This window comes from Dermochelys coriacea, chromosome 4 (genome assembly GCF_009764565.3).
Source record: "Dermochelys coriacea isolate rDerCor1 chromosome 4, rDerCor1.pri.v4, whole genome shotgun sequence".
Classification (NCBI taxonomy): domain Eukaryota; kingdom Metazoa; phylum Chordata; order Testudines; family Dermochelyidae; genus Dermochelys; species Dermochelys coriacea.
This window is the reverse complement of record NC_050071.1, coordinates 129,738,953-129,763,133: the sequence shown is the minus strand read 5'-3', so window position 1 is coordinate 129,763,133 and position 24,181 is coordinate 129,738,953. Positions and strand designations below refer to the sequence as shown.

General features: G+C 42.6%; 1 protein-coding gene across 7 annotated transcripts in view; it reads left to right on the top strand.

Annotated features, from left to right (window-relative positions):
• The window catches only part of MAEA (macrophage erythroblast attacher, E3 ubiquitin ligase), a 133,923-nt gene that overhangs the window by 17,118 nt on the left and 92,624 nt on the right, over positions 1 to 24,181 (top strand). For 6 of the 7 annotated variants that reach the window (XM_038400039.2, XM_038400037.2, XM_038400040.2 and 3 more), the window contains exon 2: positions 11,325 to 11,507. In XM_038400039.2, the coding sequence (XP_038255967.1) occupies positions 11,325 to 11,507 (183 nt within the window). Of the gene's footprint in view, positions 1 to 11,321; positions 11,508 to 24,181 lie in introns of all 7 variants that reach the window. The other variant, XM_043512674.1, reaches the window with a different exon arrangement.

Here is a 24,181-nt window from a genome sequence, read left to right as displayed (position 1 = left end):
TACATCATGTCTATAAATTTTCCCCTTTCTGCTAAGCCAGTAACCTTCTCAAAGAAGGATGTTGGTTTGGTTTGGCATGACTTGTTCTTGACAAATCCATGTTAGCTGTAACTTTTCACCCTATTATCCGCTCGGTGCATACAAATTGAATGTTTAATAATTTGTTCCAGTATCTTTGATTATTTAAGTTAAGATAATTGGTTTAATTCTCAATGTCTTTCTTTATCCCTTCTTTTGAAGATGGGTACTATTTTTGCTCTTCTCGAGTCTTCTAAAATCCCACCCATCCTTCATGAGTTCTCAAAGATGATCACTGCTGGTTCCGAGATTGTGTTGGCTAGTTCCTTAAGTATGTTAAGATGTTTCTTCAGACACTGCTCTCTTGAGTAAATCTAATATCTAAGTATTTTAACCTATTTTTCCTGTTTTCTCCCCGGATCCTTCTCTCTTTCTAATACTGTGTTAAGCAACTGCCCCATAAACTTACCCATGTGTATGTCTTACTTACATGCACTTGTCTGTACACAGGTACTTTTATATTAGTTAGCATTTGGACTTTCATATCTAGAATCTTGTTCTGTTTTTTATTAGTAACTCTATTAATTTTAAAGAAAGAGCACATGGGGACATCAGCAAAAGTGATGCTAACCATGATTAAAGGTATTGTGTTCACATCAGACTTGCCCTAGATATAAAAACATAAGGCAAGAAGCTGGATACTGCACATGTATGAACTCATTCTGGTACTTTTTTTGTTTAAAGAAGAAAAAAAAATCTCCTGAGACTTTGTTGTGGTTTTTGACATTGCCATGCTAGAAGTTGCAGAGTCAGTAACTCATGCCAAACAGCTTTACTAACAAGGATGGGGAAAGTTCAGATATCTCTTACAAAACTACAACTGTAAGTGAAGAGTGGTTGCTTCAACTACATGTCTTGATAATAAATATAAAATAAAATAAAAATAAATAAATTTTTAGGCCAAAACTAGAGATTACTTAAAACATGCGCGCACACACTTGATAGAGTTGAAAAGTTCTAATTAAGGACTCATAACAGAGAGATTGTTCCATGTACTTGGATTTGTGATTGCATGGAGCACTCTCCCTCCCTTTTTATGTATGTGGAAAAGTAAACATTTCTGAATTTTTAGATATCCATCTTATACAGACATGAAGTTGTCCTGGTTAACGTTTTTTCGTTGTGACGTTGCTGATCAATTAGGAAACATGCTCGTTTAAAGTTGCGCAATGCTCCCTTATAAGGTTTTTTGGCTGCCGCCTACTTTGTCCACTGATTGCAGAAATAGCAGCCTGTTAGAACTAGCTGGTGGGGGGTTGGAACCAAGGTGGACCAGCAGCCCACCATCAGCTCCCTTAAGTTCCCTGTGTGGCAGCTGCCCAGCAGGCAATCGATTGCCACGCAGGTCAGCTGTCCCTTCACCCACTGCCATGTGCTGCTCCTGCCCTCTGCCTTGGAGCTGCTCCTGGGAGCCTCCTGCTTGCTGTGCAGGGTCGGGAGGGGGAGAAGAGGGGTGCTAATGTCAGGGTGTCTGCCTCCCCCCACTCCTGCCTCCCGCTCCTGTACCTCATCTCCACAGAGTGGGGTGGGACACGACGGCTCAGGATGGAAGGAGCTTGCTTGCAGCAGCTGGTGTCTCAGCTTGCTGATCTACTTAAAAAGGCGGTGTACGTAGAGTGGGGTCAACATACTTAAAGAGGCAATATGCATCTCCATCTCTCTCTCTCTGCCATGCTGTCTCCCGTCCCTCCATTCGTGCTACCTTGTAGAGTGTTAGGCTACATTAATAACCCTTGAGGGCTCAGCTGAGTGCTAGTTCATCATTTTAACAGTAAGGGATTCCCTGGGAAATATTCCACCCTCTGACTCCACCACCTCAACCAAGCTTCACAATCATCATTGCTGTGTAGAGTATTAAATTGTTTGTTTAAAACTTGTACTGTGTGTGTATGTGTGTATATACGAGATGTATTTTGTCTAGCAAAAATGGTTTCCCTGGAACCTAACCCCCCATATTTACACTAATTCTTATGGGGAAATTGGATTTGCTTAACATTGTTTCACTTAAAGTAGTTTTTTTTTCAGGAACATAACTACAACATTAAGCGAGGCATTAGTCTTATTTAATTGCCATGTCTTGTCCTCCCCTGTTTGTTGTTTGTCTTCTCCACCCCTCAAAAAAAAAAATGCTGCTTTGCTTTCTGGTCCCGTTTTGTTCCTCTCCTTCTTCATGTGCTTCCCTGGACATTCTTCTCTGCAGCTCCCATCCCACTGACTATTTCCTCTTCTCTTACCGAGTAGAGTAAGTTAGGCTGACTCTTTATTTCCAGTTGTGTTTACAATTCTCCAGCCTCTCTTCTACAATGGGATTCTACAGATGTAGAAGCTAATGAGCGGTAGGAAAAGAAGAGCCAGCACCGTCTTGTATGATCAGCCTGCTTACCCCAGACTACTTATACTCCACAGGATCAGTTTGGGAACTGCTGTACTGGAGGACTAGTATAAATGTGTTTTCATATCCGTTTTGTGTGTTTGAGAGAGGGTGGGGGCATGTCTCTACTGCAGCTCCTAGCTTTCTCTAAGGGTTGTTTTGAGAGAAATGGACACAATTACATGACGTCAGTTTTGTTATGCTGTCTGGGAAAGCTATGATCCACAACAGAGACACTAAACTGTTTTAACTGCCGTCTCAGACAGATAACAATACATCAATTAACATTTGGAATGATGCCTTCAACAATAAAGGGCTAGAAATGCAGTACTTATTAAACCTAAATAAAATAAGTTTAAATGCTGCAGACACAACTCTCCCATTCACATCCAGTCCACCAACACCAAAAAACTTTCTCCTCGCTACTTCTGAGTGGAAGCTCTTTTTTTAAGCTCTTAAGTGTTCCAGGACAGTTTCACAAATAGGGGTTGGGGGGCAGTGCTTTGGTATTTTATTTTTTTTCTTTAAGGCTGGTTTTTTTTTGTTTTTTGGGTATTTTTTAAGAACTGTTTAGGACATCTATTTACAGTGTGTTAATTTCCCTGATGGATTGGAGAAATACTACACCCTGTGCCTAGATGAAATTGAGGCTTGGATGAAAAGTTTTCTGGCTGTGACTCAATCCAGACAGGAGGAGTGGGGGAAGAAGCTGGAAGATTTGGCTGACGTGTATATCTGCATGCCTGTCAGAGTGTAAGAGCGCCATTCGTAAAATAGACGCACCGCTTGAGGATGGTGGTAGGGCCTAGGCTCGGTGCTTGGGTAGCAGCTGTGGCCAAGCACTCTTTGTTCCATTTAGGCCTGGCAAGATGGTTGTGACCACTCTCTCTCTGGCAAGGTTAACCTCAATTATCCATGCCTTTGTCATCTCCAGAATAGATTGTTGTAATGTGCTGTCCATGTGGTTAGACCTTGAGATCATCCTTCCTATAGGATACTGCCAGAGTGCAGATCAGTAGAAGCATCTGAGCTAGATTTCCCCTCATTATAAATAAGGAAGCTGCTGGCATGGTCTTCTCTTTTGAGGGTGTGCTGTATTGTGGAACTTGGTTTCCTTACTAGGTGTGGCAGGGTGACATCCCATTCTTGTCCTCTGCTCTCTCTATGCAGCCTCAGATACCTTCAGTTGTCAAACACCTCCGTGCAATTTATTTACATTTGTTCTTCCCACACCTGACAGATCCATACACTATAATTATTTAGGCTTTCAGTTTCACCTCTGTTCTCTGCTGAGGAGATGGAGGAGATCTCTACCTAGAGAACCTTCCTGGTTCTTACTCTGCTAGCTTGCCTCTCTCTTCCCTGCACTTCCTTCCTGTGCTTCCTTATACCTGAGCCAATTTGCTTGTTAGTCCTCCACCAGGCCATTATAATCTAATCCTGTCTGGTCCACCCTGGGGGGAATTAATTGGTGTTTCAGTGACCAGAGTGTTGGCTCAACTGTCGGTTCCCAGCACTCTGTCATACTTCGCTAGAGCTCTGATTTTTAATCTCCCAAGGCATGTTGTAAAGCCCATCTCTTTTCCTCCTCCAAGGCTTCTGGGGAGAGCATGGGCTGAGGTGGATATATTTACCAGCAGTCTCTGTTTATGTTCATTTTGTGTGTGTTTTAATTTATGGGAAAATGCTAGAGCAGTGAATTGGGTGCCTATAGATATATTTGGAAAAAGTCAAAAAAGAGAGGAAAAATGGGCTTTGAAATTGGACTCGTACAAATGTGTGTGAGGGATGGCTCTCAAAATTAAAGGACTGTCAAATACGCTCATATATTTACAACTGAAAGTTATGTTCTTATTTCTCAACTAGACTGAATATCTAAAGTGTGGAGGTGCTGACCTCAACCTGATGAGAGAGAGAGAGAGAGAGAGAGAGAAGTAGAATTTCTCCTTATTGTTACTGGTGGTAGGGTGTTTGCACAGTTAATAATAATAATAATAATTAATAATAACCTTGCATGCCCCATTAATAGGTTCTGCAACATATTTTTTCTGAACTTCATACCCTTCCATATATTCTTGAAATGAAAAAGAAATAAGATGCAGATTTGTAAAAGTCAATCAGCAGGACAAATTGCTACGAAAGAAATGGTGGTGGTTGTTTTTCTTTTTTTTTTTTAAATTCAGATTCACTATTTTATCTCAAAATTCACATTTTGATGTCGTCTTGAAGCATTATTCCTTGGGTCAAGTGAGAATCTCAGCTTTTTTTAAAATGAAAGTTCCAGCCCTCATATTTGCAGAGAAAAGTTTGAAAAATGTGGCCGACCTGTTCTTCTTAGCTCAGAAACCAGAAGGGAACTAAAGAGCTTGCAATTTATTATTTTAGAAAGATGTTTTGGGTTTTTTTTCTGTTGAGGTCAGTCATGATTTTTGAATGGTTAGGTTTGGCAATAGTACTTGCTTCTAAAAGATTGTGCTGCACAAAAGCTCCCAAACAGCATTTTGTACAGACAGGGTGCAAGTAAATCAAAAACAGTTGTGCAGAATTGTTTTGGACTTTCAAAAATAACATGAGTTTTTTTTATGTGGTATGTATAGATCAGCTGCTGCTGAGTGCACACCATGACTTAGAGTAGAATTGGGGGAGGGATCCTTGCAAAGGATGCTTAACGCACTCTCCCAATCCAGATCCAACCCTGCACCCTGAGGATTGTTAGTTTCCCCCGGCTGCCAGCAGCCATAGGGGCTGAAACCATAATCAGTGTCCTGGGAAGCTCTGGGACCTGGCAACACCTTCCCTGCCCCCAGCACAGAGCAAGCCTTTTCAACCACCCCTCCACTGTCCCCTAAGTCAGTAGTTCTCAACCAGGGGTCCGTGAGCCATTTAAGAGGGGCTGCGAGGGGCCCCACTACTGAAACCTGGTGCACTAAGCCTGAAGCTGCCTTCCCTCTCCGCATCTGAAGCCCAGCGCGGGACTGGGAGCCGCATGGGACTGGACCTCCAGCTCTCTGCGGGCAGAAGCCCTGAGCCCATACACAGAATTGGGGGGCACAAGAGTGTTTCTTGCCAAACTGCAGTGCCTTACCCAGAGTGTGGCAGTCCAGGGACAGCTCCTCCTTTCCTCCAGCCCCCCTGATGCTCAGCCCTGTGGCCAGGATGTAGATGGGAAGCCAGAGCCAGGCCGTGCAGAGCAGCTGCTTATTTGGCTGGTGGCGCCATGGAGCAGACAGCTATGGCATTCCCCTGTATGCTGCTGATGGCGGCTACTCCGCTCCTGGCTCCCTTTGACTGCTCATGTAGCTGGTAACAGTCACCCAGGTCAGGGGGACCTAGCTCTAGGGCCGGCAGAGCCTTGGGGAGCAGCCACTGCAGGGTGAGTCTGCCCAGCATACAGCCCCTAGCTATCCTTCTCCCTGCAACTTGAGCTATCCCCATTGCCTGTGCATAGCCCCTAGCTACCTCCTGCCTGCACCCTGAGCTATACTCCTCACTGTACACAGCCCCTAGCTACCCCCTGCCTGCACCCTGACACCTTTCAAACTTTTTGAGCTGAGTCCCCCTCTTTGAGTTATATATCTATTTTATTTTTTTTGTTGCGTCCCTCCACAACCCAGACTGGCTGGGTGGTCTGCTGAAGTGAGTCAGGGGGTGGAGGTGGTGCTCCCTTCCTGGACCCCGCTGTGCGGAGCTGGCCCAAGCCCTGGGACCCGCCCCCCATAGAAGTCAAACTACGCCTATGCCCAAGGGGTCGTCTGTCTCTTATATCCCTGCCCGGCCCCAAATCTGCCCCGCCCCTCTGGGCCCTGGAGTTTTTATAGCATGTTGAGGGGGGCCTCAGCAAGAAAACGGTTGAGAATCCGTGCCCTAAGTTATGCTGTGCCCTCCTTAGCTGCAGCTGAACTATACAATATAAAAAACACATTAATTTTAATGCACATCGAAGGAGTTGGCAGATGTGATTGCAGAGCCATTGGCCATTATCTTTGAAAACTCATGGCGATCGGGGGAAGTCCCGGACGACTGGAAAAAGGCTAATGTAGTGCCCATCTTTAAAAAAGGGAAGAAGGAGGATCCTGGGAACTACAGGCCAGTCAGCCTCACCTCAGTTCCTGGAAAAATCATGGAGCAGGTCCTCAAGGAATCAATTCTAAAGCACTTAGAGGAGAGGAAAGTGATCAGGAACAGTCAGCGTGGATTCACCAAGGGCAAGTCATGCCTGACTAATCTAATTGCCTTCTATGACGAGATAACTGCCTCTGTGGATAAGGGGAAAGCAGTGGACGTGTTGTTCCTTGACTTTAGCAAAGCTTTTGACACGGTCTCCCACAGTATTCTTGCCAGTAAGTTAAAGAAGTATGGGCTGAATGAATGGAAGAGAAGGTGGATAGAAAGTTGGCTAGATTGTCGGGCTCAACGGGTAGTGATCAATGGCTCCATGTCTAGTTGGCAGCCGGTATCAAGTGGAGTGCCCCAAGGGTCGGTCCTGGGGCCGGTTTTGTTCAATATCTTCATAGATTTGGAGTATGGTGTGGATTGCACCCTCAGCAAGTTTGCAGATGACACTAAACTGGAAAGAGAGGTAGATACGCTGGAGGGTAGGGATAAGATACAGAGGGCCCTAGACAAATTAGAGGATTGGGCCAAAATAAATCTGATGAGGTTCAACAAGGACAAGTGCAGAGTCCTGCGCTTAGGATGGAAGAATCTCATGCACCACTACAGACTAAGGACTGAATGGCTAGGTAGCAGTTCTGCAGAAAAGGACGGGTTACTGTGTACGAGAAGCTGGATATGAGTCAACAGTGTGTCATTGTTGCCAAGAAGGCTAATGGCATTTTGGGCTGTGTAAATAGGGGCATTGCCAGCAGATCGAGGGACGTGATCCTTCCCGTCTATTCGACATTGGTGAGGCCTCATCTGGAGTACTATGTCCAGTTTTGGGCCCCCCACTATAAGAAGGATGTGGAAAAATTGGAAAAAGTCCAGCGGAGGACAACAAAAATGACTGGGGACTGGAACACGTGACTTATGAGGAGAGGCTGAGGGAACTGGGATTGTTTAGTCTGCGGAAGAGAAGAATGAGGGGGGGATTTGATAGCTGCTTTCAGCTACCTGAAAGGGGGTTCCAAAGAGGATGGATCTAGACTGTTCTCAGTGGTAGCAGATGACAGAACAAGGAGTAATGGTCTCAAGTTGCAGTGGGGGAGGTTTACGTTGGATATTAGGAAAAACTTTTTCACTAGGAGGGTGGTGAAACACTGGAATACATTACCTAGGGAGGTGGGACTCCTTAGAAGTTTTTAAGGTGATGCTTGATAAAGCCCTGGCTAGGATGTTTTAGTTGGGGATTGGTCCTGCTTTGAGCAGGGGGTTGAACTAGATGACCTCCTGAGGTCCTTTCCAACACGATATTCTATGATTCAAGTGTTTAAAAAAAAAAAATCTACAAAATATAGTGATTTGTTTTAGATTTACTTGTGCCATTTATGCTGGAGTGGTATAGGGAAACTTCCTCACTGGCCCTTCATTACCTATATTGGAGTGATCCACTCTCTATATGAGCTTGAAGCCTGCTTTGTGATGCAAAATATGTCCCCTACTTTTATACTGATTATTCTCTTGTTAACAAACTGCTATTTTTATGTTTTGTGTAAGTATTTTACGTTTGTTTTCAGCATAAAAACATACTGTCCTGTTCCATTAACATTTTATTTCTTAACTCATCTCCACTCCTAAGATCTAACAACTGCTCTGTTCACTATTTTGACTACCTTTAACAGGAGCTACTTAAGTGCAACTATTTCATCTGTAAGTCTGTTTACAGCCCAGTGTGACACCATCATAGACTGTAATGATTCTTTAATTTTCCCTGGATTTCAGGGCACTCGTCAAATCTTCTAAATGCTTATTACAGCATCTGCCTTCTCAGTAGTGCTGTGTTGTCCAATATGCAGTTGTTGCTTTTTCTCATTCCAGCAATTTCTCAGTGACTGTTCTGTAATATTAAGAGTCAAACTTACTACCGGTTTCAGAGTAGCAGCCGTGTTAGTCTGTATTCGCAAAAAGAAAAGGAGTACTTGTGGCACCTTAGAGACTAACAAATTTATTAGAGCATAAGCTTTCGTGAGCTACAGCTCACTTCATCGGATGCATTTGGTGGAAGTGAGCTGTAGCTCACGAAAGCTTATGCTCTAATAAATTTGTTAGTCTCTAAGGTGCCACAAGTACTCCTTTTTTTTTTTTTTTTTTTTTTTTTTTTGCAAACTTACTACCATAACTGTAGTTAACTCCTTCACTGCCTAATTGTTACTTGGACTTCATTTTGCCTTTTTATTTAATTATTAAAATACTTTACAGAAAGTAAAACTAGTGCCAGGAACTTGATTTCTTCTGGATGCTATCTAAAGAATGCCAGACACAAGATCTGGCACACTTTCCTCCTGGTCCAAACTCACACAACCCTGAATCATAGAATACCCAAACTAGAAGTGCTCCACATGTGAAACTTCCATTGGAGTAGTTGAGACTTGTGCCCATAGGCATTTACAGGATCAGAGCCTTATTTGCAAAGTCCACATAAGACTCTGCATGAAGTTTATAAATATGCATTAAAGTGGTCATTTCTTCTAAAAATGGATTGAGAACTGTGACCCAAGAACCTCTTGATGCCTACTGGCGGGGACATAAGAGTACAGGGATCCTCTGGGTTCATCCAAAAGGGTTATATAAGGTCTCTAAGGAAGCCCTGTACGACACTGGTTATCCTATTCATTGCAAAATGTATGTATGGAAAATATGTAAGGCGTGGTGTGTGTGTGTGTGTGTGTGTGTGTGTGTGTGTGTGTGTGTATATATATATATATAGTATGTATATATAATGAATAGGATAACCAGTGTCGTACAGGGCTTCCTTAGAGACCTTATATAACTTCAATATATATATATTGAAAATTATGTTCTCTAGGCTTTGTAGTTTAAAGGCGGGTAACTCAAAGGTAAACGTAATATGCCTTGTAACAAACTTCTCCAGACCAGAGGTGGGAGACATTTATCTCCCTGGTGGACCGTTGTGTATTGTGTGTCTCATAATAGAAGTCTGTTAGCGTATTCAGTCAAATGGGAATGAAGAGCATGTGAGACTTCAGAAGGAAATTAACAGGAACAGGTAAACAGCGGGTGGAGGGGGAATCCTGTTTTCAGGTGAAGATCAAAAGGTCTGGTCTGATATATCTGGGGGTGCAGAGAGATCCACTGGTATTGTTTAGTGAGGAAAAGCTGCCACTCGATGTGATCTCATGAAAAAGGGATCTTAGTCATCCTGACTGAAAATGCTGGGGGGGGGGGAGAAATAGGGTAAGTTGTTCTGTAGGAAATGAGAATGTCTTATGAGTTAAATTTAAACTCTAGAAAACATATTTTTTTTTTATTGTTTTGTTTTATATGTAACCATTTGTTTCTGACAGTCTTACTTTCTATCACTTGAATTTCTGTTCTTTGGTAATAAACATATTTTTGTTTTGTTCGTTAAGCAGAGTGGTAATCCCCAATTGAATCTATGCACTGTTCCTTAGGGAATAGAGCAGCGGTTCTCAAACTTAATTGCATCATGATCCCCTTCTGACAACAAAAATTACTATGTAAATTACTATTACCCTAGGATGGGGGATCGAAGACTGAGCCCCGCTGCCCCGGGCGGGGGGCAAAGCTGAAGCCCAAAGGGGGGCATGTAACCTTAGCCCTGGGTGGTGGGGCTTGGGCTTCAGACTTGCTAGGCCCAGGTCCAACGCCAGCCTTGGTGACCCCATTAAAATGGGGTCACGACCCACATTTTGAGAACCCCTAGAATAGAGGATCTGAGAGTGCTGTGGGCCTTCCCGATGTATGCTCAGGGGGACTTGTATTGATGTGTGCCTATTACTAACTGCACAGAGACAGCGAGATCTGAGGGACCTGTGTTGCCACAGGCTGGTGGAATCAGGAAGCTGATCTACATGAGGCACACACAAGACTCCCTCATGCTAAGGGCAGGTAGTACCCAGAGTTGTGAGGCACCTCTCTATCCCCCAGTAAGTGCCATACCAACCCTACAACAAGAATTTAGTGTGCACAGAAAATTGTAGAGAAACTTTGGGAAGGAAATGTTGTTTTAGATTAACAGTAGCTTACTTTTTTTTTAAATATGGTGAGTTTGCATATCTTGGGCTTGATCTCCCTATGTTTAGTCCCCATCCATACAATGTGGAAAGCCATCTAATTATTACATTTAATCTAACCATTTACTCTTGGTATGTGCTAATTTCTATACTGAGTGAAATAATAACTTTTATTTGACATTTACCTTCTTTTCTGCTTAGATAGTTCACAAACAGATCTCTCCTCACTTTTATCCATTAATTGAAAAATATCCAATAGACTTCCATTATAATTTGTATAGTGGCTATACCAGTTGAAAGTGGGGGAAGTGGCATTGTGCTAAGTGCTCTACGTACACAGTCCTTGCTCCAAAAAGCTTACATGCTATACCAAAAAAAGAGACACAGGGTGGGGGAAAGGAACATTGTATGGATGGGGACTAAACATAGGGAGATCAAGCCCAAGATATGCAAACTCACTATGAATTTGGGTGTGCATCCTGAGACAGCTAAAAGGGGTTTGGTTTTCAGAGGGTGGATGCTCAGCACTTCCTGAAAACATAGGCCCTCAAATGTGTCTCATCTTGGGCACAAAAAGGGAGGCACTGCACATCAATTGATATATATAATTTTTTTTTAACAATTTTGACTCAAATAACTTTCCCACTATTTCACAGAAATTCTCTAGCAGAGGTGTCTATTTAAGTACATGAATGCTAAATACTTAACAATTTTTATTTTAGGTACCTTATGAAACACTGAACAAACGGTTTCGTGCTGCACAAAAAAATATTGATCGAGAGACGAGCCACGTTACTATGGTTGTTGCAGAGCTGGAGAAGACATTGAGTAGCTGTCCTGCTGTGGATTCAGTTGTTAGTCTCCTTGATGGAGTAGTTGAAAAGCTCAGTGTTCTGAAAAGAAAGGTAACTGGTATTTCTACTGTTTATTATATCTTCATTTCTCATTTCAGAAGATTACCTCTGTCACTGTGTTAAGTTACCCCACACTTTTATTCTTGTGGTCCAGAAATAAATATTAATGGCACTAGAGAGAGCCTTTAAAGCTATATTGTAAAGCGAATAGCAGAAAGTGATTGTGTCTTGCTTCACTGTGCTTATGAAATTTGACTTCGTGTCCCATGATTTAGTATCACTAAATCTCTTAAAGTAGAAATATGTATATTAAAAAATAGGCTCTTTTTTGAATAGCTAACACAGAAGTGCTACATGCCATCTGAGACTTGTTTTATCTATCTAAACCAGTAGATGAGGCTTCTCTATCTGACAGTCCTGGAGACTGAAGTTTTTTAGCCACAGAAAAGGTAACAGCAGTTAAGTGAGTTGGTTGTGTTGCTCCACTTCCCAGCAGAGAGGTATCTGCATCACATCACCACTAAAACTATATTAACTGGCACATTTGTTGACCATTTTGGGGGACAGGCCAAGGATGGGAAGAGCATAGAAGCTGAGCTACCCTCTAAACCCTAGAGGAGGTTCTTGCAGGTCAAAGCTGAAGCATTTTGACAGGATAGTGTTTACTTTCCAGAACTGTCAATTACACACTTCTCATCAGTATTAAATTCACAGATTGGGATGGTGCTGGTAGAAAATACTAAATAGTGAGAAAAACTTTATTTGCTGTAGCTGTTCAGTTTTAAAATCTGTCAGGGTATAGTTCAGCAACGTCTCGGCCTCCGCCTCTTTTGGGTTATTGCCCTCCTAAGAAGAACAAATTGTAAGTCCAAGACCCACAAATATACTAAATCCCTGTTTTCTATGGGAATGTTACCTCTTCAATCTGAGACAAATCAACACTGTTGTATTTCTATCTCAGAAATATAGCAGAAGAATGAGAATAGGTTCTGCTCCCCATACTTTGGAGCAGCACTTTAGAAGATCAAATGAGCATTATGAGAACAGGCATGCTCATTAGAGACTTGAATAAGTTAACAGCACACATTGCAGAGCCTTGCAAGAAGACTGCAGCAAGTGAACCTTCAAAATAACATTCTGACATCTGCTTGATTTGTCATGGGAGGTGGTTTTTTGGTTCTCTATTTTTTATTTTATTTTTTTTGGTCCAACTGTATATTTAAAAGGTAACTTGCAAAGGGCCTTTTAACGCTTGGGTTTGCCAACTGTTACTGACTTATGATGTATAAAGAAGGACATAGGAGTGGTGGCTTTTTTAAAAATTCCTGCTTGGTGCTTTACTTTCATAAGTAACAGGAATGTCAAATGTTGTCTTCCCTGGTTTTGCAGGAAGATTTCTGGTGGAGGCAGAAGGGCTTTGGTAGATGTATCATGAAGTCTCACACTGGAATGGAATAGGTAGTGTCATAGGATATCTTATGAAGATTCAACACCTCTTTCTTCCAAGCGGTTAAGCATTGAAGTTAAATTGGTTTGTCTGTTTATACCAAAGTTTGACTAAAGAATTTCCCCAGCTTTCCTGGTTAGCTTCTTGTGATGTTACAGACTTAATTCAGTCACCACAGAGTTTTCCAAGTTTGAAATTATATGGATATTTAATGTAGAAATCCCCCCATCCTTTTTTAATACGGGTAAAAGGACATTTGGCCTCCTTCACCTATTCTGGTCTTCATAACATATATTGTGCTCTCTTTTTATGCTTCTTATGCAAGTCATCTTAAAAGCAAGTTCTCCAAGCATGGAGAATGTGAGAGGGATTGTTGACTCCCCCAAAATGGTCATACAAGCAAATGTTTCCTTTATGAGATCAGTATTGCCAGTCCCCCCTTTTTTTTTTTTTTCTTTTTTTTAAAAGAGATCAGAATAGAAGATTGGGAATTAGAGAAGTCCTCTCCTTCTAATCCAAAAAGATAGTGTTCCAAAAGGAGTGTGGAGTGGTGGTGTTTTTTGTTTTTGTTTTTGTTTTGGGTTTTTTTTGCATTCTTTCTCTTACAGTTGCAGCCAGAGGCCCCAATTTAGGTTTCTGCTGGGTTCCGTATAAACCTAAAGAGAGAAATTTCCTGTCCCAAAAGCCTTCCTGGTTTTGGTTAGTTTTAAATTTCCCAAGAATGAGGATAACATTGGTAGTGAAAGCTTACTGGGGGGAATCTCTGGAGCACACCTCTTTGAGCCATCTGTTCTGAAATGGAAGCCTTAAAATTGCAAGACAACTTGAGATTATGGCTCTCTCTGGAAAAGGGTGATGTGATATCTTGTTAAAAGTTTCTGACATTTGCTTTCACATCTATGGCATTCAGTTTGGTGATCAGAACTACTTTTGGCTTCATCCATGGAATGTTGAAAGCCACTCAAAGAATACACCTCTTTACTTGAAAAGTCTCATTGCAAACTTTCCTGTGAATCAATGAAGAGTCATAGTGGATTTTTTTTTTAAGTATATTGGGAACAAAAAAAAATCCTAACTATGTCACTAGTCCATTACTAGATAGAAATGGTAGAATTATCAATAGTAAGGCAGGAAAAGTAAAAGTATTTAATATTTCTGTTCTTATTTAGAGGGAAATATGAATTGGGAGACAATGATGTCATATATGACAACACACTTTTCATGCCATTAATATCTCTGGAGAATGTTAAACAGGGCTACTAAAGTTAGGGATTTTTAAATCGGTAGATCTGGATGACTTGCATCCAAGAGTTTTTAAAAAAGCTGGCTGAGGAGCTGGCTGGGCTCTGAAAGTTGATTTTCAATAAGACTCAAAACACTGGAGATACTCAAAAAGACTGCAAGAAAGCTAATGTTGTGCCAGTGTTAAAGAGTAATCTAGATAACTCTGATAATTAGATAGGCTTGTTATCCTGACATTGCCTTTAGGCAAGATAATGGAGAGGCTGATATGGGACTCGAATTAAAGAAGAGTAATATAATTAATCCCACTCAACATGGTGTTGTAGGGTGTGCATGCCCTGTAGCATCCTCTGTGGAGTTAATATGGAGTTGCAAGTACTCCCTGCCTCATTTTCCTTCCTCAGGAAGCGAAGAATTCCATTTCTGTCACTCTTGATTCAATAATACCCTTCTTAGGGCTTGTTTATTACAAAACCTCTTACAAAAAAGGCCAGAGCAAAAAGTCCCAAATAAACAAAAGGTACTTCTGGATTTCAGCTTTCCTCTGAAGCCTGCCCTCTAAGCTCTATTTCAAGTTCACACAACATTCTCGTAGGGCAAGTCTATATGCTACAAAATTAAGTCAACCTAAGTTACATTGACGTACAGTCACCGCAGTAATTGAATCAGCTTTACATGTCCATGCTACGCTCCTTGTGTCAGCAGTGCACGTCCTCACCAAGAGCGCTTGCATAAATTTAACTCCCAGTGTGGGACTGTTTCTGAAAGGCAGCAACAGTTGATGTAAGCAACTCAGTGTGTACACTGATGCTGTGCCAACCTAACTACATCGACTGAAGAACTACACCTCTCATGGAGGTGAAATTAAGTCCACTTAGTGGGCGAGTTACATCAGTGGGAGCTATGTTTTAGAGTAGACTGGGGTGCCCAGTGTGCGGGCCATACACTGCCCACTGGAGCTTTTCATAGGGCTCACAGCCTGCTTCAATGCAATATATGAACAGCTGATTCATTAGCATTTTGTCATTGTTTACATCATTTTAGTTTACACAAGTTGTGAATAGTTAGTACTGTACATAGGTTGTTTCTAACTAAATACTTATGAAACAAGCTGATCTTAAAATATAAATCAATACAAGAAACTTTAAAGCTTATTAAAATATGTAGAATCTGTTTGGCACACACACAAAGTTGTGCTTAGGTTTATGTGGTCCTCCTACGTAATGAGGTTGGGCACCACTGGTATAGATGCTTGCAGAGTTAGGTCAACTTAAGCTGCCTTATGTCAACCTAACTATATTGTAGACCAGGCCTTAGTCTTTAAGTCTCTTCTCATGGCAGGAACCGCAGCTCTCCTCGTGGAACTTGGTGATACTTTATCTAATCTATCCCTACTTAAACCCTCTGAACTTCTGGACTGGTAGCCATCTCTTGGTGTCTGCTGATACTTAATTCAGAGCCTTGCAGGAGCCACCATACTCTTCTCTGCTATGAAGGAGGAGGCAACATTTATGCTCCCAGTTCATTCTTTATTGGCTGGTAAGAGGGCAACCTTGTCCCACCCTCTCTGAAAGGCTCCATGTCCCAGACCCTTAAAGATATAGTAACAGGAAGAAGTGGCATTTAGAAGGCATCCTCAAAAAGAAAAGGAGTACTTGTGGCACCTTAGAGACTAACAAATTTATTTGAGCATAAGCTTTCGTGAGCTACAGCTCACTTCATCGGATGCATTTGGTGGAAAATACAGTGGGGAGATTTATATACACACACAGAGAACATGAAACGATGGGTTTTATCATACACACTGTAAGCAGAGTGATCACTTAAGATGAGCCATCACCACCGGGGGGGAGCGGGGGAGGAGGAAAACCTTTCATGGTGACAAGCAAGGTCTGCCATTTCCAGCAGTTAACAAGAACGTCTGAGGAACGGTGGGGGGTGGGGTGGGGGGGAGAAATAACACGGGGAAATAGTTTTACTTTGTGTAATGATTCATCCACTCCCAGTCTCTATTCAAGCCTAAGTTAATTGTATCCAGTTTGCAAATTAATTCCAATTCAGCAGTCTCTCGCTGGAGTCTGTTTTTGAAGCTTTTTTGTTGAAGGATAGCCACTCTCAGGTCTGTAATCGAGTGACCGGAGAGATTGAAGTGTTCTCCGACTGGTTTTTGAATGTTATAATTCTTGATGTCTGATTTGTGTCCATTTCTTCTTTTACGTAGAGACTGTCCAGTTTGACCAATGTCCATGGCAGAGGGGCATTGCTGGCACATGATGGCATATATCACATTGGTAGATGCGCAGGTGAACAAGCCTCTGATAGTGTGGCTGATGTGATTAGGCCCTATGATGGTGTCGCCTGAATAGATATGTGGACAGAGTTGGCAACGGGCTTTGTTGCAAGGATAGGTTCCTGGGTTAGTGGTTCTGTTGTGTGGTGTGTGGTTGCTGGTGAGTGTTTGCTTCAGGTTGGGAGGCTGTCTGTAAGCAAGGACTGGCCTGTCTCCCAAGATCTGTGAGAGTGATGGGTCGTCCTTCAGGATAGGTTGTAGATCCTTGATGATGCGTTGGAGAGGTTTTAGTTGGGGGCTGAAGGTGATGGCTAGTGGCGTTCTGTTATTTTCTTTGTTGGGCCTGTCCTGTAGTAGGTGACTTCTGGGTACTCTTCTGGCTCTGTCAATCTGTTTCTTCATTTCAACAGGTGGGTATTATAATTGTAAGAATGTATGATAGAGATCTTGTAGGTGTTTGTCTCTGTCTGAGGGGTTGGAGCAAATGCGGTTGTATCGTAGAGCTTGGCTGTAGACAATGGATCGTGTGGTGTGGTCTGGATGAAAGCTAGAGGCATGTAGGTAGGAATAGCGGTCAGTAGGTTTCCGATATAGGGTGGTATTTATGTGACTATCGCTTATTAGCACCGTAGTGTCCAGGAAGTGGATCTCTTGTGTGGACTGGTCCAGGCTGAGGTTGATGGTGGGATGGAAATTGTTGAAATCATGGTGGAATTCCTCAAGAGCTTCTTTTCCATGGGTCCAGATGATGAAGATGTCGTCAATGTAGCGCAAGTAGAGTAGGGGCATTAGGAGATGAGAGCTGAGGAAGCGTTGTTCTAAGTCAGCCATAAAAATGTTGGCATACTGTGGGGCCATGCGGGTACCCATCGCAGTGCCGCTGATTTGAAGGTATACATTGTCCCCAAATGTGAAATAGTTATGAGTGGGGACAAAGTCACAAAGTTCAGCCAGCAGGTTAACCGTGACATTATCGGGGTAGTGTTCCCGACGGCTTGTAGTCCATCTTTGTGTGGAATTTTGGTGTAGAGGGCTTCTACATCCATAGTGGCTAGGATGGTGTTTTTAGGAAGATCACCAATGGACTGTAGTTTCCTCAGAAAGTCAGTGGTGTCTCGAAGATAGCTGGGAATGCTAGTAACGTAGGGCCTGAGGAGGGAGTCAACATAACCAGACAATCCTGCTGTCAGGGTGCCAATGCCTGAGATGATGGGACGTCCAGGATTTCCAGGTTTATGCATCTTGGGTAGTAGATAGAATACCCCAGGTCGGGGTTCCAGGGGTGTCTGTGCGGATTTGTTCTTGTGCTTTTTCAGGGAGTTTCTTGAGCAAATCTGTAGTTTCTTTTGGTAACCCTCAGTGGGATCCGAGGGTAATGGCTTGTAGTGAAGGGATCCTGACATCCCTTTCCTCTAAATCCACAGCTCCTCAGGCTTTGTGTACAGACCACCCAAAATTCTTAGAACCATGCCAAGTGGCTGGGAGGACTCCCCTTAAGGGGCAGACTACCCCATAACATATGGGTTTATGAAAAATAGATCCTGTCAGACTAACTTGATATTCCTTTTGATATTACAAGTTTGGTAGATTAAAGGTAAGTGTCGTTATAACATACTTAAACTTCTATAAGGCGTTTTGATGTGGTAGTACATGACATTTTGAAAAAACTAGAACAATATAAAATTAACATGGCCCACACTAATTGGATTAAAAGGTGGCCAACTCATAGGTCTCACTGTAACATTAAATAGGGAATCGTTGTCAAATGAGTGTGTTTCCATTGGGGTCCCCCAGGAATCTGTTCTTGGCCCTGTGCTATTGAACACTTTTATCAATGAACTCAAAGAAAACAAAATCATTGCTGAAAGTTTACAGTGACGCACAAATTGGGGGAATGTTAAGTAATGAAGAGGACAGGTCACTGATACAGAGCAATCTGGACTGTTTGGTAAACTGGGTGCAAGCAAACAATATAGATGTATATGTCTAGGGAGGAAATGTAGATCCTATCTCCAGGATGGGGACTCCATCCTGTGAAGCAGTGAGTCTGAAAACTTTGGTGGACAGTGGTGGCTAATCAGCTGAACACAAGCTCCCAGTGCAACACTGCAATCAAAGGGTTAAAGCAGTCCTTTAATGCATAAACAGGAGAATCTCCATTAGGAGTAGACCGGCTATGTTCCTCTGTATTTGGCACTCATACAATCACTGCTGGAATACTGTGTCAAATTCTGGTAGTCACAGTTCAAGAAGAATATGGATAAATTGAAGAGAGTTGAGAGAAAAGCTATGAGAATGATTAAAGGATTAGAAAACATATTTTAGATTGAGCTCTTTGAGTCTATCACTATATTTCACTTAACACATTGAATATTGAGGGATGACTTGATTAGTCTATAACTGTGTATATAAAATCTCCCCACTGTATTTTTCCACTACATGCATCCAGTGCAGTGAGCTGTAGCTCACGCTCAAATAAATTTGTTAGTCTCTAAGGTGCCACAAGTACTCCTTTTCTCACATGGGGAACAAATATTTGATGATGGGCTCATCAGTCTTGCAGACAAAGGGTATAACAAGACCGAGTGGTGGAAGTTGAAGCTAGACAAACACATACTGAAAATAAGGTGTAAAGTGTTTGTCATGAAAGTAATTAACTGTTGGAACAATTTACCAAAGATCATGGTGGATTCGCCATCACTCTTTTTTTTTTTTTTTTTTTTTTTTTTTCTTCTCTCCTCCTCCTCTTTTTCGTAGTCGGTCAGCTCTAGTGACCGTTCGCTTTTTGGTCTGTTTCTGTCCAGCAGCAAGGGCTTGACAGGCCAAAAGTCCAATGTCAGAATAGACTTGACACACCAATGTAGCCGGGGGGGGGGGGGTGCAATCTGGGCCACCTCCATGTCTTGGTTGGAGGAATTTTATCCCAGATGTTGCAAGCCATCCAGAGAATAATGTTCACTGGAACGTCTTGTGGTATTCTGGCAACATGCCACCTGCAGACAATAGCCCTGGTAGTCTGTAAACTAGAGCAACCATAAATGTCTGCGTGATGAATGCCCGGTATATAACATTGGCATTTTGTGTGGAAAGCCTCCATCTTTGCCTAATCTGAGCAACACAGTGTCCATGTTTCACAACTGTACAGCAGTATAGAGAGAATACAGCTTGAATAGATCCTGAATTTGGTGGTTGTGCTGGGATGATGTTGAGTCTATATTTCTCATAAATGACCCATGGCAGACACTGTAATGCCAATCTGATGGAGAACCTTTGTGTCAGAGTTGGAGGAACTGAGTGAGTATAGAACTCAAATAGCAAAAGCTGGAAACTGCTTTGACTGTGTCTTTATTCAGAGATTGGAATTGCAGGTGGACCTGATCCTAGCTTTTGAAGCTTTGTCTTTGACCATGAAACATGGAGTCAACTTTAGCCGACTCCTCTATTTGCTGGAGTGCCTTGCAAAACCTCTTCAGGCTCTGTACTAGAAGAACATCATCATCTGCAAGGTCTGAGAGCAAGAGATCACCTAACTTAATGCCTATGGATCTGACAGAACGTTACATTATGAAATCCATTGCCCAGCAAAAGAGTTCAGGGGCCAAGATTCAGCCCTGCCTGACACCAGATACTGATTTAAAATGTGCTGACATCTGATTCCCCAGATGTACACAGGCAGTGGTTCCATTAGGCAGCTCACTAATCAAGTCCAGTAGAGTGGTTGAAGCACCTATGCCCTTTAACGCCTTCCATAGCATGACTTGGTCAACTGAATCAAATGAAGCTTTAAGATCAATATACGCTACATATTTCTTGGACTCATGATGTATCTGTGACAACAAGCAGATGGCCAAAATGGCAACTAATGAACCCGTTCCTTGTAAAGCCTGTTTGTTGGAGGTGACGCTTCCAATGTAGCAGGGGCTCTAAATGCGCTAGCAGAATATGCTCAAACAACTTCCCTGACATAGACAACAAAATGATTGTCCTTTATCTCTAAATGTTCACTGCACAGTCTCTTGCCCATATGAAGTGAGAATACAATACTGTCCTTCTAGGCGGTTGGAAAGGTTCCAGTTCTCTACATCAGGTGAAAGATGGCCACAAGTGATTCCGCTACAGGGCCAAAAGTGCATTTTAGCAGCTCCAGCAAGATATCATCAGTGCCAGCTGCACATCCATTTTTCAGTTTGCAAGTAGTGCACTGGCAATTTTAAAATCAAGACTGGATATTTTTATAACTGACAAGCTCTAGGAATTAGTTTGGGGAAGCTCTATGGCCTGTACTATGCAGGAAGTCAGACTAGATCAGTGGTTCTCAAACTGTGGGTCAGGACCCCAAAGTCGGTTGTGACCCCATTTTAATGGGGTCACCAGGGCTACTGTTAGACTTGCTTGGGACCAAAGCCCGAGCCCCAATGCCCAAGGCCTGAAGAGCAAGGGTTTCGCCACCTTCCTCCCCACCGCCTCCCTCCCGTGTGGGGCAGCAGGGCTTGGGCGGGCTGGCTCAGGCTTTGGTCTCACCTCCTGGGCTTGTGTAGTCTTTGTGTGTGTGTGTGTGTGTGTCAGAAGTGGGGTCATGGTGTGATGAAGTTTGCGAATCTCAATGGTCCTTTCTGGTCTTGGAATCTATGTATCTATCGATGAAGCTGTGGTAGAGACTGCAAAAAGAACACACTTTTTTGACTAAAGCATTGAAAAGATGTGTACTATGTCCTTTTCAGTCTGTACATTTATTCTGATAACTTTAGAGCGTGTTCTTCCCCCAAAAATCTAATTACAAAATAGACCCAAGAATCTGGAATGTAATTTGAATAAGTAGCAAGACTAGAGAGCCCAGTATCTCATGCTACAAAGAATCACAGTATGACCACTATTCTCTTCTATATGATAGACGGTAGACAGGCTGGAGTTTCACTGAGGAATAACATGTATCTTGGGACGCACCTTTCTGAGACCTCACCTTTCTCTTCCTGTCATTCTGTCACCGCTGCAGCCAACACAGATGCTGCAGTTTCCTCATAAAAGAAAAGGGGGTGCTGCCAGGGTATCATCCGCAGCAGCCCCTTGAGCTAGTCTCTACAAATTCTTTAGTCAAATTTGACCTTCTTGCGGAGGTGGATTAACTATACTGACGGGAGACGCTCCCCCGTTGACATATTAGCGTCTTCACTGAAGCACCACAGCAATGTAGCTGCACCGGTGCAGCATTTTACGTATAGAGCTGTCCTCAAACCTCTGCTTGATACTGAAGATCTTCTTTCCTGGCCTTGCTTATTTCAGTAGTGCGAACTGTCAGTACTTTGTACTGATAGTCAAATTAATGAAAACCACCTCAAACTTCAGACCTTGATTCAAGGTCAGGATTTAGTCTGTCACTTTATCCTGAACAAAAACCTCCAATGAACTGTGGCATAACTTGGACACAAAGGGCCAGATTCTCAGGTGGAGTAAACCAGTCTGACTCCTTCAGCTCTAATAGACCTATGTAAATTTACAGCAGCTGAGGATCTGGCCCAAAGACTGTAAGCATTGACAATCTTCAGTAACAATAGCACTGCTGGCTTCAACTCTTGTGTGTAGGTCTGAAACTTCTTTTTGAGGTGGGTTAAAGGCTGCTATAAATTGGAGGGCAGGACAGTCTGAATAATACCAAAGGGCTCTAGACATTGCACATCCTCAGGTCAGGTTTATTAAGAGAATACATGAAAGGTTCAAAATAATACAGAATACTTAACAGGGCTGTATTATTTGCACTTTCCACATCTAGGAAGGGGGAGAACACAGCACTTTCTGACTACAGTCAAGAGCCTCTTCCTGGGTCCTTTCCTGGTGGTCTCACTGCCAAGGAACAGTAACTGCTATTTGTGTCAGGTGCTCCTTGCAGCTTGCAGTCACATGAACCACGTCATGTACTCCCTGAACTCACTCCCCACAATCTTAAGGGATGAGCCTTGGAACAGGGTCTAGGGATGTGTGCATGACAGGTAAACTCTTCTTTCTTCATTTGAAGAAAGGTTCTCAGATCCTAAAATGGATCTTCAGCTGGTTCGCAGCTTTCACTTCACCTCCTGTGGCTCTGTTCATCTGTTGCAAAATGGCAGTAATGATAGTTAATTTCTTCATAATGTGCTTTGATGTCTATGGATGAGAACTCGGTATTTATTTTGCAGGCAGAACTCTGATATCAATCATTGGCTCAAGGATACATAATGTTTGCTTAAGAGCCTGCCAGTTTGGTTCTGCCTCTTTAGATAACTAAGAGCTGCAGATCCTTGGATATAAAACTCTTAAAACTGAAACCATGAAAGTTAACTTTCTGGTGCAATTGGATGTTAAGCTTGATCTATGTCCAACTTTTGAGCATGTTTTTGGGCTAATTCACTTAATTCCTGGCTACCTGCACTACAGCCAGACGTGTCCTCTTGCATTCCTTGCTTGATCCCAGTGTGACAGACAAAGCATATAGGGAAAACCTGCACTGCTTCCTGGATCATGTGTTTTGTTATATTTTTGTGGTGGGGGAAGCCTCCTCTCACACTTCAGACCAGCTTGGAGAAGGGCTAGCTAGACTTCTTTTGCTCTGGTTAGCAGAAACCATGTAGAGCTAGGGAGCACTTGCTGAGAATTGACAAATGGTACCTTCCAGCTTTTCCTCTCCCTACACTTACTCATGGTGAAGGTCAAGGCAAGCAGTAGCCTGAGGGACATTCATCCAAGGTAAACCGCCAAGGCTGTCGCTTGTTGCTACTTGCATTTCCAACAATGGCCACTTTTTGGTCTTTAAATGCAAGGCCATGGACAAAGAAATATGTTCAGGCAAGGACCCAGTAAACTATTGAGATGTTGGTAAGGGATTCTCTAGGCTGATTTCCTAAGCACTCAACAGTCCACATTTTCAATGTCTCTATGGGGACGTCTCTGGTATTTGTCACTGGTTCCGTTGGGGAAGCCAGAGTCCTGCATTTCTCCCATGCCTACCCCTTTAACCAGCTGACCACACTTCCCATCAGTGACTCCCTGAACTTACCTCATCCACAAAATAGCAGCAGAGAGGCCAGGAAAGTATATGTCCCCTCTCCTAACAGTCCTGAGAAGGGGATCAAAATGGCATCAGCTCTGGTTCCAAGGTAAATTCAACCAAGGAGATGCATACATCTTTTCAGGTGAGTTGTATAGAGTTCCACCTTCATGTTTCCCTCAAAATCTTGTTTTTTCAGACCCATTTCCTCTTCAGAAATGTAATGTCAAGCCAAAATTCTTTTTTTATGACAAACATCCTCTTTTGCTAAATAGGAAGTGCTCACAACTTATTTACCAAGAGTCTGTTTGGGATTTTTGTTCTTTAAATTGTCTTGGACCCTACACTGAAAAATTCTGTAGTAAAAATGAAACACCCTCGTGAGTTGGCGTTACCTCAGTTACAGTGAACCATTTTTCTCTTAAGGAGTGATGAGGATTTTTAAAGTTTTTGGATTAATATAACAGGTTGAACTAGAGCCAGGCTTAGTGTGGACAAGAACTAGGGGAAGTTTTCTTAGTGGCTCTGTTAATGCACTGCAATTGGGGCCCAACACCTGGCATTCCAAAACTGACCTTCCCATGAATACTCTGTGAATTCTCGTGGATTTCCATTCGAGAGCATGAAACTCCTCTCTTCAACTGGGGCTTTAGGCGAGAGAGACTGGACAGTTTTAAACCAGTGCATCTTCTACCCGCTGCTTTCCCATTCTTAGTAATGAGATATTT